Genomic DNA, 16,072 nt, shown 5'->3' with positions numbered 1-16,072 from the left:
TGGGTCTGTTTCTTTATTTTCTTTTCTCATCAGACTTGTACCACAGCAGCAGCTCCAGAGTTCCCTCACCTGCCTGCATTCAGCACCTGGCCCCAGCCATCCCGTTCTCTCTGGGGAACCCCTGGGACGTTCATTAAGGAGCCTCCCGCCTGTGTCCCTGTGTGTGGCTTTGCTCGGTGGCAGCCGAGTGTGTGGGTGGTCCCCCCCATCTCCACCTTGTTTACTAGTTCACAGCTGACAACCGGGTTCTTCACAACCACCCACCCCCATCACTACTCTATCCCCTGGTCCCTGTTGTTCTGAAGGCCTTTTCCTGGGCTTAGACCCCCCACATCTGCTGAGCTCTGGTTGCGATCTCTGTCTGGAAGCTGCCACGTGACTAAGGCCCTGGGCCTAGGGCGGCAGCAGCACTAAAGGTCAGGCCAACTGATCCCGCCTGCCAGGCACAGAGAGCTAAAATTAAAACCGCCAAGTGGCTTTTTCTTTTCCTGCGGGTGACTTGCAGCCTACCAGCCCCGCGGGCTTTGGGGATGGGTGGGGGCGGAGAAGAAAGTGCCCCGACTTGTGCTTTGTTAAGTGCTGCTTTGTGGAGGGTCTCAGGCTGTTGGGTTCTTTCATGTCTGGGGCAGTGCTGGTTCTGGCACCCAAAAAATCCACGTTTAGGGTTCCAGGAGGCATGAGGTACTGACCCAGCGGTTGCTGTGCTGCTCCTTCCCAGGGGAGAGCCACACTGAACCTGCCCTTCCCCTGGGGAAGTTTTCCTTCCTTTGGGGAGGTTAGGGGACAGCAAGCTCCTGCCGCCGCCAGCACCTGGCCAGTGGGGCCAACTCTGGCCTGGGCTGCTTTCCATCTTCAGGTGGGGTCTGACTACTGCTCTGTGTCTGGTGCAAAAGCCAGTTGTGTGGGCCAGGTCCCAGATGTCTGTCCTGCTCAGTGGGTTTCCCTAACCAAGCCCAAAACTTCAGTTGACTGAAAGAAGAGAATGATCTTTTTCTCTTTGTCCTTAACTGATGGGATGGGGGCAGGGCCTGGGGCCTAGCAACCCTCTTTGACCTTGGCTTCACCTCATTGCTTCCCCCACAAGCTCTGTTTCCCTGGTGGGCTCATTGGGCGGTTAATTAGCTCTTTGAAGCTCTGGAAGAGGCAAAGTGGCGCTCTGTGGGTTTTAGAAATAAAATCAATAGATGACTTAACCACAGCCCAGCTACCTCCTCTGTCTCTCTCCCCTGGGGCCAGCTCCATTCCTGTGCTAGCTCCCTCCCTGCTCCCTGCCGTCAGCTTTTGTTAAGGTTTTGGAGAGTAACAAAGTGGCTAACTAAGGCGCCCTGTCTCAGGCCTTTCTCCAAGCAGCTCCAGGCCCTGGGATGGAAGAGAGACAGCAGGAAGGTTTGGTCCTCAGAAGTGCCTGGAGCACCTGCCTTTGTGGCCGAGTGGGGGGAGAGGAGAAACACTCACCCACCTTGAGACGCTTGGGGTGGAGGAAGAAACCTTTGCTCAACCATGACTGTTCTGTGCCCCGCAGCAGCGCTGGCTCCTTGCCCCCACGCTTGCTTGGTGACAGGAATACCAGTTGGGAAAGGTCAGCATTAGGGCTCCGGAGAAACCCAAGATTGGTCCAGAGAAGGAGGCAGGATTTCTGGTCAGAAACCTAGTCAGACATAAATAACCTTGTTGTTCAAGCTGGTCAAGGGCTTCCAGGGTTCAAGATTGATCTGCCCATGCGGTACTGGGGAGTGAGGGGATTGGAGAGGACGTGGGGACACGAGGTGGCTCAGTTTGAGCCTTCAAGGTCTCATTGCTAGGCCGGGGCTTGCAAAATAAAAGGAAGGGCCCCAGGGTGTTGTCACCTCTGGAAAAAGCCTGGAAACTGCTTGAGTGGGGGGCACGGACAACCAAGATGGAAGGGACCCACAAGGGAGGTAGTTGGAGAAATCAAAAGTAATTTCTGAGTGCCTGACTGGCTCAGTTGGTAGAGCGTGAGACTCCTGATCTCAGGGTGGTGAGTTCAAGCCTCAAGTTGGGCATGGAGCCTACTTTAAAAAAGGAATTTCTGTTTCCTAGTAGAAACAGGCCAAGTCCCAGCTGAGCAGGTCCCTTGAGCACCAAGGTAGGGCGAGCACAGTGCTGAGGCACAGGAAGGGGCATCACAGCCAGCCAGCTGGAAGAAAATTGGATTCATTTGGGGAGTAGGATGAGGATTTGGGAATGGTTTTGGAGCAGGTCTTTACTGGCAGGAAAGTAAACTGGCCGGCAACTAGGGGTCTGTGCAGAGAAGGGCTGTGGGTCCAGGGCACTGCCACAGTGAGGGTGTGGGGCGAGAGCACAGGTAGCAGGCCCCAGGGAGCACTGCACTAAGGAGACTCAGCCTGGCTCAGAGCAGCCTCTTGAGAGCAGGTCCAGGCCCAGCAGCCCCAGATGCTTAGCCAAGTCCAGAGAGCAGCTTCTCCGAGGGTGGGTGACCCTGCAGAGGCACAGCCCTGGCGGAGGGCCCTGAGGACGGGAGCTTGGGAGAGACGAGGGAGCCGCCGGACACTACTGAAATAGAACGTACAAAAGACCAAAAGGAGAAATTGGAAAATACTGAGAAATTTCAAGTATTCTATATTCCCACTACATCTGTGTAGGCACACTTGGGTGTTTTCCTGATCTTTTTTCTCACTTTGAAGCATGGCAGCTATGGGAGATGAACACCGACCGTAATGTCGTCTGGGGGCAGGGGAGGGCAGTGCCCCCCCACTAAGACTGTTCCTCCAGGGCTGGGTCTGCTGTGGCTCAGAATGTCCTCCCAAGACAGCCCGGCCTTCCCCGAAACCAGGCTCTCAGTAGCACCCCACAGCTGTCTAGGCCTCTGACCTGCTTCCTTGGTCCTCAGACCAGAACACCCAGTTCCTCTCCACCAGCCCACTGCCCAGGGAGGCCCAGGCATCCTCTGAAATAGCACAAAGCCCTGGGCCCCTTTTGCTCAAAGAACAAAGCAGGAACCAGTCACCTCCACAAGAGTAGGAGGCAGCCGCTGGAGGAGGCAGGAATTTATATTCTCATTTGAGAGTATAAATTGGATGAAGGCATTCCCAGAAAAGTAAAGCAACCTGCTTGAGGTCACACAGCAAATCAGTGCTGGGGCTGGGGCATGAGCAGTGGACTGGGGACAGTCCCATACCTGCCCGGCCATGAAGATGAGTGGGTGGTGGTGGTCAAGTCCCAGGTGCAGAGGCTCCCATTTTACAGGTGAGGTCACAGCTGTGAATCCTGACCCATATGTGGCCCCGAGTGGGAGGGAGGTCTCCAGTGACCCAGCAGCTGCATCACAGGGAGACCTCATACCACTGGCCGTTTTCAGGAGTTGGTGGAGGATGCTTGTGTATTCTGCCACCGCAGGCCCAGGACTACAGTTCCCAGAGGCCCCTGCTCTAGGCTGGCCGCCCCTAGCCAAAACTGGCCTGTAATCTGACTATCAGCCCTCTCAGAAGGTCACTACAGAGCTCCTTGAAGGACAGCAACAGGGGCAACTCTGGGAGGCTCGACTTTGGTGGGGGTGAGGGGAGCAGGAGCCTTGTCCCAGGCGACCTCTTCCATACCACCCCCCGGAACCCAGTGTCCTGGTCCCCCTTCTCTCGGGCGCCCAGTGTCATTTGCTGGCTACTCCTCTTCTGTTCAGCTGACCCTCAGCCCCTGGCCCTTAAGCCTACATGGGGGTGTCGTGGTCCCCAGTGCCACCGCATAGGACCTCTCCTCCCCTGGGGCGCAGGCCTCCCCCCTTCCCTGGGGAGGGCCACCCACCATGGAAGCTTGGCCAGAGGTCTTCTGGATTGGAACTGGCCGGCTTTGGGCAAATGTCTAAAACAGCAGCCAGGCTGCTCCGAGGATGGCTTCGCCTCCTGCTGCCTGTCCCCCCCCCCCGACAACCCTCCTTGGCTTCTCCCGGAGCCCAGAACGAGGCCGAGGCCGCAACCTGGCTTCACTCTTCCTCCACAACCCAAGGAAAGGATCCTTTAGCCTCCTGGTTAAAGGCACAGTCCCCGAGCTCCAGAGAAGCCTCAGGCCTCTCAGGGGTGACAGGCAGCTGTACCCAGTCTCTGACCCCGCAAGAGGCAGAGGCGGGGGCAGCGGACCCCAGCGTGCGAGGCCTGCAGGAAGTGGGTCAGCACAGGGCTGTGAATGAGCCAGGCTGCCCGCTCTCCTGGCCCCTTTCCCTTCTCCCTCCCTTGCCCCCAAAATAGCTCCCTAAGCAGCCAGGCCAAGACCCTCCCATCGCAGGGGGAGGCAGGGCGGGCCTCCGGGGAGCCAGGCTTATAAAACCCCAGGCAGCCGGGGGATCTCCACCCCCTGGCTGGAGGCACGGCAGAGGCCGCTTGTCCACCCCCCCCCACCGTCAGTCCGGCCCGCCCTCCCGCAGCCATGTCCCGGCCCCTGTCAGACCAGGACAGGAGGAAGCAAATCAGTGTGCGCGGCCTGGCCGGCGTGGAGAATGTCACCGAGCTCAAGAAGAACTTCAACCGGCACCTGCATTTCACCCTCGTGAAGGACCGTAATGTGGCCACCCCCAGAGACTACTACTTCGCGCTGGCCCACACCGTGCGCGACCACCTCGTGGGCCGCTGGATCCGCACGCAGCAGCACTACTACGAGAAGGACCCCAAGGTGCTGCTTGGGGCGCCTGGGGGTGGGGAATGGGCTGTGGGAGGAGCCCAGGGATCTTGGCAAAGCAGCGGCTCTCTGTGGGGTCAGGGGTTTTTGCGGTGAAATAAAGGGGCCTTCCAGGTTGCTGACGTTGGAGGCGCAGGAGTGCCAAGGGGAGCTGGGGCTGGGACAACCCCGGGCCAAGAAACCTGGGTGGGGGGTGGCGGAGACAAGTTTGGGGAGCTCAGATCAGGCTGAGCCAGATCAGATCAGAGAGCGAAGGGGCTTCTGGTGGTCGGGAAGATCCCTGTGGCCTGGGTTGGACCTGGAGTGGAAGGCCAGGTCGTTAAATTTGAGAGTGGTGTCCCTGTGCCACCGGTGGGGCTGGTGCGCCGCTGTGGACAGCTGGGGTAGTGAGATCAAGTGTCTGCTGGGGTCATGGTAAATGTCAGCAACCCGACACTCCTGGGCAGGGGAGGGGGAGGGCCAGGCGAGTGGGCCAGGGAGGGGACCTAGGAAACCAAGAGGCCAGGCACCCTCAGCATCCTCTGTCCTCTTCTTGGGGCCGAGGCTCGAGGATCAAGGGGAACGGGGGAACCTCAAGGACAGGAAGTGGCCCACTCTAGCCATGAGTGAGTCACAGCGACCTTGAGCAAATGACTGGTTTCTCTGCATCTTGGCCTTCCCCTCTGGTGGAGGACTTGGAGGGGCTTCTCTGCATCCTGACTCCCCTGTGGGTCAAGGGGAGGCTTGTGTGCGCCGGTGGGGGTTCTCACCTCTTCTACGCACCTCAGTCACCGAGGTAGCTAGGGCAGCCCCATTTTCCAGGGCAGGAGACTGAAGCTCAGAGAAGAAAAGCGAAGTGTCCCAAGTCAGAGGAAATGCTAGACCGGAACTTTCCTGATGGGTTTGGAAGCCTGTAATGAAAAGAAAATAAGTGGAGACAGGGCTGGCACATGCTGGGCCTGAGGAGGGGACTTAAGGGGTGAGAGGCCTGGGCAAATGCCACTGGGCTGCCCTGATCCTTCCCCGCACCTGTGTCTCCGGGCAGAGGATCTACTACCTGTCTCTAGAGTTCTACATGGGACGGACACTACAAAACACCATGGTGAACCTGGCCTTGGAGAACGCCTGTGATGAGGCCACCTATCAGGTGTGGAGGGGGCTGGGAGTGGGGCAGGGAGGGGGGCAAGCTGAGGAATTGGGGGATTCACCTGCTGGCCCTTGGCCTTGACCACTGCCACACACCACCCCCCCCCCCCAGCTGGGCCTGGACATGGAGGAGCTGGAGGAGATTGAGGAGGACGCGGGGCTGGGCAACGGGGGCCTGGGCCGGCTGGCCGGTAAGCAAGTGGGCAGGGTGGTGGGGGGGGTGGACAGAAGAGCTGCTTTCTGCCAGGTCCCTGACACCCACCTCCCTACAAACCCCTAGCCTGCTTTCTGGACTCCATGGCAACGCTGGGCCTGGCTGCCTACGGCTATGGGATCCGCTATGAGTTTGGGATTTTTAACCAGAAGATCTGCGGGGGCTGGCAGGTGAGCAGCCTTGGGCCCTGGCCTTGTGGGGACCCAGGCATGATGGAGAGGACTCCCAGTGGGTCATCCACCTCCAGAGAGATCCAGAACCAAACTCAGCTTTGACAGAAAGCATCCTTGTCCCTTCTCCCTGGCACCCCCTAGCCCCAAAACCTGCTGGTCACTCTTGGAACGGGTGGTCCATGCCTGTGGACATGTCAGACTCCCATACACATGCTGCGTCCCATCGGTTACCCCACCAGTCCAGGGACCCACTCCAGGGCCCTTAATTTACACTTTAGAGAGGGCACACCAGGGCCTGGCTCCTGCCCTACCCACTATCCCCTGTGATGTGAGTCTGGGTCTGAGCCTGGGTCTGACGCTGCCTCCCTTTCTCCCCAACCTGCCTTGGGCTCAGATGGAGGAGGCTGATGACTGGCTTCGCTATGGAAACCCCTGGGAGAAGGCCCGACCTGAATTCACGCTGCCGGTGCACTTCTATGGTCGAGTGGAGCACACCAGCCAGGGGGCCAAATGGGTGGACACACAGGTGAGGGAGTGGGGGGAGCCCCCAGTGAGAAGAAAGTGGGGAGGAGGCGGCTCTGGAAGAAGTCGAGGAGATACAGGGCAGGAGCCTGGAGGCTCCTGGGCCCAGTACTATTTAGTGTGGAGGACACTGAGGCTCAGAGAGGTTAAGTGACTTACTCGAGGTCACACAGCTGGAGCCAGGAGAGGCGTGAGACAGGATCACAGAGGGGCCAGGCCAAGCACAGAGCCCAGGAGGAGGACAGAGACCACTCTGCTCCACCAGGACCCTTCCCCTGACCCAGCTCCTTTCTACCCCACAAGACTCATCCAAGGGTAATCACAGTGTCTTGACTCCTCAGCACCTTAAACCTGGTAGCTTGATGGGGAGCAAAGCAACAGCCCAGAGAAGGGAACAGGGAGAAAATGAAAACCCTGAGAGAGGAATTGACTTGTTCAAGGTCACCCAGGTTAGAGGGAGCCCAGAGCCAAACCAGGTATCTGAATCCCAGGCCTGTCAGTTCTCTCGTGGTGGCTGGCTGCGCAGAAACCTCTGGGCTTCAGACTCGGGCACCAGTTCCACTGATACGGTTCAGCAGGGGCTCCGGCAGCCTGCCTAGCTCTGTGCTCTTGGGTCAGTCCCTTCCCTCTCTGAGCTGCAGCTTCCGCTCCAATCAGGGGCTCAGTGACTTAGTGCTGGGGAGAAGGGGTGCCACCCCTGGGGGACGTGATGTGCCCCCCGCCCTGTGGTAGCAGGAGCCATTGGCAGCAATTACTGACATTGGCTCATCACGGGAGGTGGGGCCGGCCTTAGTCACTGCTGATTAGCCCTGTGGTCAACCAGGCATAAGCCCTTGGGATGGACTTGACATCTGTGTCCCCTTCAGCCGGGCCCCAGGCTCCTCCAGCCTTCTCATGAGCCCGGGGGCGTCCTCTAGGTTGCGCTCAGGCCAGACGGGCCAACTCATCCCCAATCCCTTCGGGGTGGCCCCCAACAGAGCCCACCTCTGGAATCTGGGCTCCTCACTGCCCCCTGTAACCCTCACAAGCAGTCAGGCAAGATGGGATGGGCGGGTATGGGGAGGTCCTGGGGGGCGTCCTCTACGGACAACATCCAGAGAGGTTCAGAGGCTTGTTCACGGTCACCCCGAGCTGGCACGAGAACCCGGGGTTAGGAGTTGGCAGAGCACAGGGACAAAGACTGGAACTCCAGCTCTCAGAGCCCCACGAGTCGCGTGGCCGAGACCCAGCTCCTGAAACCAAGCCCGACACCCCTGCAGGTGGTGCTGGCCATGCCCTACGACACTCCGGTGCCCGGCTATCGCAACAACATCGTCAACACCATGCGCCTGTGGTCGGCCAAGGCCCCCAATGACTTCAACCTCAAGGACTGTGAGTCCAGCCCCAGCTGCCAGCAGCCCCCCCCACCAACCCTGGCCGCCACTCAGCTCCAGCCTGACGCTGTCCCCACTGTCACCCCTTAGTCAACGTCGGTGGCTACATCCAAGCTGTGCTGGACCGAAACCTTGCTGAGAACATCTCGCGTGTCCTGTACCCGAATGACAACGTATGTCACCTCCTGGGCTGCGACAGGAAGCCTGAGGGCCTGGGAGAGGGCGAAGACCGGGAGGGACCGTCTCTGGGAGCCCTAGTCACACCCAGGACATATTTTTTGGTTTTTAAGTTTGTTTATTTTATTTTAAGTTTATATTTTAAGTTTGTTTACACCCAATGTGGGGCTTGAACTCGCGACCCAGAGATGGAGAGTCATGTGCTTTTCTGACTGAGCAAGCCATGTGCCCTGCACCCTGGGACCTGTGTGTGTCCTGTTTCCCTCCCCTACCTCGCCGAGTTCTTTAAGAGGACACCTAAGTCCTGGGGACAGCGAGTTAGGCAGGGCACTTTGGAGGGGCCGCTCTTGACCAGCGATGGCGCTGACAGTGCGCTCGGTCCTTGTGTGGCCCCTCCTCCTAACACCGTCCTCCTCACCACTTCTTGGTGGGTGAAAGACCCTGGGCGCCGGAGGTGCGGTTGTTCACGGCTCATGGGTCTCGGGGAGGGCAGGAGGCTCCTGGCCACGCCCACCGCAGCATTAGCAGCATGGCCCCCCAACCATCACCTCAACTTGCTTAGCCTTGCCTTGAACTCTCCCCAGTTCTTTGAGGGGAAGGAGCTGCGTCTGAAGCAGGAGTACTTTGTCGTGGCCGCCACCCTCCAGGACATCATCCGCCGCTTCAAGTCCTCCAAGTTCGGGTGCCGCGACCCTGTGCGCACGAGCTTCGATGCCTTTCCAGACAAGGTGCCAGGGGCCGGGGAGGGTCCCTCTCTACACCTCCCATGAAGTGTGCGACGCCACCTCTCCCCTCCAGTCTCGGCCTGCCCCACTCACTTTGTAGGTGAGGCAGTAGAGGCTGAGGGTGCCCTGCCCAGGATCCTCAATCCATGGGCACATAACCTGAGGACTGCCCCTCTCCTCCTGCCCACAGCTGCCCCTCTGAGGGCTTCTACCCCCAGCTCAGCCCTGGGGCCATGGGGGCCCTTAGAGGGGTGCGCTGAGGGGACAAAGCACAGGGATCATAGCCAAGGTTTGGTTCCCAAACTGACCCCCAGGCCCCCTCGCCACAGGTGGCCATCCAGCTGAATGACACCCACCCCTCCTTGGCCATCCCTGAGCTGATGAGGATCCTGGTGGACCTGGAGCGGCTGGACTGGGACAAGGTAGGCTTTCGGACCCCTCCTCCCCTGCGACTGACCCTCACTCTGTCCCAGGGTTCCCTTCCTGGTCTGGGAGGTGGAAAAATGCGAGTGCAGACCCCCCGGAACAGAGAGCAGTGTGAGGCCTCGAGGGAGAGTGTCCTAGAACCCAGGCTCCGGGCTGCATGCTGTATGGGGAGAGCCATGGTGGTTAGGCCCTGGGGTTCCTGACTCCCCCAATCCTGCCCATCAGGCCTGGGACGTGACGGTCAGGACCTGCGCCTACACCAACCATACTGTGCTGCCGGAGGCCCTGGAGCGCTGGCCCGTGCATCTCATTGAGACGCTGCTGCCCCGCCACCTCCAGATCATCTATGAGATCAACCAGCGCTTCCTGAATGTGAGCGAGGAGGCTTGGAGTCGGGTGGGGGCGGATCGAAGGGGAGGCATTGGGGAGGTGGGCTGTGCAGGGCTGCTGCCTCAGGCATCCTGACATTAGCTCGGAGGGCTGTGGGCGGAGCTCTGGGGGTACTGGGCTGGGGACCTGGGTTCCATGTCTGTACCTGAGCTCTGGGCTCTCCCGAACAGCGGGTGGCAGCTGCGTTCCCAGGCGATGTAGACCGGCTGCGGCGCATGTCGCTGGTGGAGGAGGGCGCAGTGAAGCGCATCAACATGGCCCACCTATGCATCGCCGGTTCTCACGCGGTCAATGGTGTGGCTCGCATCCACTCGGAGATCCTCAAGAAGACCATGTGAGACACCTCCCTTCCTCCCCCGGGCCCCGCCCCTCTGGCCCCGCCCCTCCCTCTGGCCCCTCCGTGAGATTCCCGCCTCCCACTGGCCCCACCCCCAACTGGTCCCGCCCCCGGTCCACCTCCTTGGTTTACAGGCCTGGCTCCCTTGCTACCTGACCCCGGCTGGCCCTTTGCACAGGTAGCACGGTTTTTTAGAAGGGTCATGACCCCGATGTCCAGAACAGTTCTGTCCCCAGATGGCCTCTCTCAGCAAGAAACCAGGGTAGGGCCTCAGGGAGGAGGCCTTCCTCCCACAGGGACCAGTACTGACCCTCCAACCCCATCCTGCAGCTTCAAGGACTTCTACGAGCTGGAGCCTCATAAGTTCCAGAATAAGACCAACGGCATCACCCCTCGTCGCTGGCTAGTTCTGTGTAACCCTGGGCTGGCAGAGGTCATTGCTGAGGTGAGAGGTCACTGTATGGCCAGGAGGGGTCAACACCGGTCACTGCAGGGATCAGTTGTGTATGGACCAGTCACTGTAGGGGTTCCCCCACCCCCAGAAGGGCTGAAATCTATCCTGCTCTGCGTTCCCCAAACCTGCCATGTGCCTGGAGGAGGGGGACCATTTTCTTTCTTTTCTTTTTTTAAAGATTATTTATTTATTTGACAGAGAGAGAGAGAAAAATCACAAGTAGGCAGAAGTAGGCAGAGAGGCAGGCAGAGAGAGAGGGGGAAGCAGGCTCCCTTTTAAGCAGAGAGCCCGATGTGGGGTTCAATCTCAGTCCCCTGAGATCATAACCTGAGCTGCAGGCAGAGGCTTAACCCACTGAGCCACCCAGGTGGGGTGAGGGATGGGGGACCATTTTTTTGTTTGTGTGAAGTTGCTCTGTGGGCTAGTGGAGGCCTGACTGTGGCCAACAAGGTGGGAGTTCCTAGTCTAATGGAGAAGGTCGTCAGCAGGTCCCATCTGAAGTGAGACTGGCAGGCGGCAGAGACAGTGAGCAGAGCCTCAAGGTCATTGCCCATCTAAGGACAAGGCCAGGAGGAAGACCTCCTGGGGTCAAGTGGGGTCAGTCATCAGAGGTCAAGGTCCGGAGGGAAGAGGGCTGTGCACACACCAAGACCCTGCTGGGAGGCTCTAGAAAGAGGGGCTATCTGCAGGGGACAGGGCTCCATTGACCTGGAAAGGGACCCCTCGATGAAGGTGGATGCGGCAGGGACAGAGGCCTGACTGCCCTCTCCCACAGCGCATTGGGGAGGACTATATCTCAGACCTGGACCAGCTGCGCAAACTGCTCTCTTTCGTGGATGACGAAGCCTTTATCCGGGATGTGGCCAAAGTGAAGCAGGTAGGCAGGGTGGCCCCCTGGGACGCTCACGCCGGGGTGGGAGGGAGCGTGCCAGAGGTGCTGCGTGCCTGGTTCCGGGAATGGCCAGTGGAGCCCATCTCTCCTGCAATCTCAGGCTCCTGGTAGAAGTTGCCTGGAGTCCATGGCAGGAAGGCATCATCTGATCGCCCTGGAAGAGTGCTGACATTGATTAGTGATGTCTGCTGTGGGGCAGCCATGGAGAGGGGTGGCTAGTGAGCCTCCCATCCTCTACCTTTCTGGAAAGGAAACGACACTGTGGGGTTTCCTGAGGCTGAGGCCTGTTGGTGAGCTCGTCCCCCTCCCTATCTTCAGGAAAACAAGCTAAAGTTTGCTGCGTACCTAGAGAAGGAATACAAAGTCCATATCAACCCCAACTCGCTCTTCGACATCCAGGTGAAGCGAATCCATGAATATAAACGCCAGCTTCTCAACTGTCTCCACATCATCACCCTGTACAACCGTGAGTGGCAGGGTGTCCCTCTGTCTCTTGGGGTTCCCCTCTGTGTGTACCCCATCCTTCCTGATCCATGTCTCTCTTTCGGCCTTGGGACACCTCTTGGGACATGGGATTATCCCCATTTCATAGATGGGCAAACTGAGGTTCAGAGAGGGGAAAATGGTGGCTCTGAGGTCACATAGCAAATGGTTGCCCAAATCAGGTCTACTGTGTCCTAGCCAGGGCCCAGGCTGGATGGGTGCTGTCCGGAGGTGTCACCCAGAAGGACGACCTGGCCCACTGACCTCTGTTTTCTCCACAGGCATCAAGCAGGATCCCAATAGGTTTGTCGTGCCCCGAACTGTGATGATTGGAGGCAAGGTGAGAAGCCAGGATGCAGACTGCAGCTCTGGTCCTTTGACACCCGGGCTGAGGTTGGCCTGGCTGGGTTGCAGGCTAGGGGGTAGGGGGCCGGGCTGTGGGGCTGAGCCCTGACTGTGCCCCCACAGGCTGCCCCTGGATACCACATGGCCAAGATGATCATCAAACTCATCACAGCCATTGGGGATGTGGTTAACCACGACCCAGTGGTAGGAGACCGCCTCCGTGTGATCTTCCTGGAGAACTACCGAGTCTCGCTGGCAGAGAAAGGTGGGGTGCCACCAGAAGGAGGCTCTGATGAGTACAGTGCCAGGAAGAGACATTGGGCACCTGTTCCTAGCCTACTGGCATTTGGAAGAATCTGGAGAGGACAAGGCTCAAATCACAAGGATGGCCCCCTCTCATGGTGGAATTTCAGGCAGATTTGCCCTTCAAGTCACACACACATAGTAGGGTGGGCGCGGGGATCTCCAAGCGGTGACAGGGGGCGGGTGGTAAGAAGGAGACTTGGACAGTGACTTCTGAAGGGTTGGGGTGGGGGTGGTGCTCGGAATCTGGGTAACTCCACAGTCCCCGGCTGAGGTGGGACTATTCCGGGAGCTGAACTAGTCCCCTGCTGTTGCCCCACAGTGATCCCAGCTGCTGACCTGTCCGAGCAGATCTCCACGGCAGGCACTGAGGCCTCAGGCACGGGCAACATGAAGTTCATGCTCAATGGGGCTCTGACTATCGGCACCATGGATGGGGCCAATGTGGAGATGGCAGAAGAGGCGGGAGAAGAGAACTTCTTCATCTTCGGCATGCGGGTGGAGGACGTGGAAAAGCTTGACCAGAGAGGGTATGGTGTGCGGGGGAAGGGCTCCAAAGTTCATGGTATGTGGGCAGGAGGCACCGAGGTGTGGCTACTGGAGGGTAGGGCTTGGGGGCCAGAGGGCATGCCTGGAAAGGCTGGCCCAGTCTGCGCAAGGTCTTGGTTTTGGCCCTCAGGATTCTGGAGAACTTTTGCAGTAACTTATGTGAGGTTAATCACGTTGGAAAAGAAAGGAGCCACACAGAACTGAAGGCAAAGGCAAAGAAAATTCTATCAATCCTAGGATATGATATTATTTCCAGAATTTCTGGAAGTAAATTTCAATTCTGAGCTCCCTGGCAGTGGTGGCAAAAAGGGAAATACGAGCAGAGTACATACAGCAGTGCTTGTGGTCAGAAATGCCATTCTTTGAAGCAGATATTTTCCTGGCTTTACATTACTTAAAATTTATTTCAAAAATATATTTTTTCCATATCATAAAAGCAAGACATGCTCCTGAATTGGAAACATACAAACTACAAAGAATAAAATAACTGTCATTCATCATTTTGTCACCCATTTTTAAAGCCACAGCTCTTTTTCTACGTACTTACATGTGTGGGGGTATCTGAAAAAGTTGGGACCCACGCCTGTACAATTTTGATGTCATCACATAATTTTGACTCCTGATGTCATTAAATAGTTTGTGAAATATTTTGAATGTCCGCATAGGGCTCCATTGTAACGGAGGTACCATCACTTACTGAACTGGTTCTATAGTGTTGGACATTAAGGTTGATTTCTGCTGTTCATCCTTGTAAATATCACTGCGTTGATCATCCTTTTATACCAATGTCCACATCTTTATTTCCTTAAGATAATGATCAGAGGAGATATTCCTGAGTCAAAAAAAGTATGAGTTCTTTTTTTGTTGTTTTTTTTTTTTTAAAGTATGAGTTCTTAAGGCTCCTGGTGCATGTTGCCAAATGGCTTTCCAGAAAGTTTCTACCAGTATACACTCCCACCAACTGCTTCTGAGGGCTGGCGTGAACTATGGAAAGGAAATTCCCCTTTTGGGCTTGACTAGGAAGTTCAGACTCTGTCCTTTGGACAGGAGGGAGACAGGACATGTTTTGAGCAAGACCCAACAGGCTCAGAAGCAGAGTCCCGATGGACAGTTTTGGCCATGAGGTGGACACTGGGTGGCAGGGATGTGGGGGGCGGGCAAAGTGCAGGTGGGGGCATGGAGGGGCTGACACCGGAACCCCTGTGAAGAGAAGGGCGGTGTCAGTGCTGGGATGGGGCTTAGGGATGTCCTCTGGCTCCCCACCCCCTTGTATTTATGGCTTCTGACCCACTGCACCCACTCCCTGGCCTGGGTGGCTGGACGGACGTGTGGAGGGAAGGAAAGAGACGAGGCTGGCCTTGGGGAGGGTTTTGAGCCCAGGTGGCTGAGGGGTCTCGTGCTGCCTCAGAAAGTGGCCCACAGGAGTCAAGCGGGTGCGGGGCCGGTGATGATGAGCTCAGCTGGACAGTGGGTTTAAGGAGGTTCCCGAGGACGTGCCTGGGGCCAGAAGGCAGGTGGACTTGGGAGAGGGAGGGAGACCAGCCATTCAGGAATGAAACACACGGGTTAGTAGAGGTAGTGTGTGTGGGAGGAAGAGTACTTGGTTTAGGGCCTTGGCTCTGCTGCTCTGCAGGATGAAAAGCTGAGCAGAGAAGGGGGGAGGCCTCCAGGGGAGGACCCCAGAGGCCTGTGGCAGCCCCAGGGAGAGCAGCAGCCGCGGGGCCTGGAGGAGGAGCCAGGAACTCCTTTCCAGGTGCAGACTCTGCTCTCCCCCCCCACCCCCACCCAGATACAACGCCCAGGAGTACTATGACCGCATTCCTGAGCTTCGGCAGATCATCGAGCAGCTGAGCAGTGGCTTCTTCTCCCCCAAACAGCCGGACCTGTTCAAGGACATCGTCAACATGCTCATGCACCATGACCGGTGAGCGGACAGTCCAGGGAACGTGCAGCAGGAGCTGCCAGGCTGAACCCGGCTTGTGCGCCATGTGGAGAGGCTGTGCAGGGGTCCTGGGCAGTGGGGGCTAGGCTCTTTTGGAAGTAGCTCCATTCTCCTGGCCCCCAGATCATCACTGGGACAGGATGGGCTTGGCCTTGACTTCCTGGAACTTCTTGCCTCTCTATTCCTTTCTAGGTTTAAAGTCTTTGCAGATTATGAAGATTACATTAAATGCCAGGAGAAAGTCAGTGCCTTGTACAAGGTGAGGCGTCCTGGGCCAGGGGTCGGCCAGGCTTTGGTGGCCCCGACTGGGCGATGGTGGACGTTGGGGCACCCACTGGCAGGATGAACCAGAGCTCTCTTTTGGCCTGTAGAACCCAAGAGAGTGGACGAGGATGGTGATCCGGAACATAGCCACATCTGGCAAGTTCTCCAGCGACAGAACCATTGCTCAGTACGCCCGGGAGATCTGGGGCGTCGAGCCTTCGCGCAAGCGCCTGCCAGCCCCGGACGAGAGCATCTGAGCCTCCAGACCCCGGACTGGCCCCTGAGTTTGTTTGCAATCCCTTGCGCCACCCCCAGTTCTTCATCTGGAGGGTGGTACTGGAGTTAGATCTCCCAGCCTTTTCCTGGAACCCCCCCTATTCACCCCCCTCGCCGGCATCAAGATCCTAGTGTCCGGTGTGACTAAGGGCACTGCTCCCATCCTGGCCTCTGGCTCCCTGCCCCCTCCTATTTATGGGTCTGACCGACTGCAACCACTCCCCAATAAATTGATTCTCCTTGGGAGCCTCCTTACTCCCCTGTCTGTTGGGAAATATTTTTAGCTCTGGGCAGGCATCACAGCAGCTGCGCAGTCACCACGCCTTACCGACCCCTCCACCCGCAGGTGCGTCCCTTGCGAAGGAGGGGGCAGCCCATGGGGGCGGGGCCCGAAACTCTCCAGCCTCCTTTCGGGAGTCACCTTCCACGCCTCTCTTCCCAGAGCTGTGTCCATA

General features: G+C 57.9%; 1 protein-coding gene across 1 annotated transcript; it reads left to right on the top strand.

Moving 5' to 3' along the window:
* Nucleotides 1-4,148: 4,148 nt before the first annotated feature.
* On the top strand, nucleotides 4,149-15,872 carry PYGM (glycogen phosphorylase, muscle associated). The gene is made up of 20 exons (XM_082748327.1): nucleotides 4,149-4,641; nucleotides 5,672-5,773; nucleotides 5,885-5,963; nucleotides 6,053-6,156; nucleotides 6,554-6,685; nucleotides 7,941-8,052; nucleotides 8,145-8,227; nucleotides 8,816-8,959; nucleotides 9,286-9,378; nucleotides 9,608-9,754; nucleotides 9,943-10,106; nucleotides 10,440-10,554; nucleotides 11,339-11,440; nucleotides 11,774-11,921; nucleotides 12,220-12,278; nucleotides 12,407-12,548; nucleotides 12,909-13,116; nucleotides 14,925-15,059; nucleotides 15,270-15,336; nucleotides 15,449-15,872. Exons 1-20 carry the CDS (start codon nucleotides 4,399-4,401, stop codon nucleotides 15,596-15,598), a joined length of 2,529 nt encoding a protein of 842 aa, XP_082604453.1. The 5' UTR covers nucleotides 4,149-4,398; the 3' UTR covers nucleotides 15,599-15,872.
* Nucleotides 15,873-16,072: the final 200 nt, after the last annotated feature.

The sequence above is a fragment of the Mustela nivalis genome (assembly GCF_964662115.1).
Source record: "Mustela nivalis genome assembly, chromosome: 9".
NCBI classification, from domain to species: domain Eukaryota; kingdom Metazoa; phylum Chordata; class Mammalia; order Carnivora; family Mustelidae; genus Mustela; species Mustela nivalis.
Note: the sequence above shows the minus strand (reverse complement) of the source record. Positions and strands in the feature narration are given on the sequence as shown.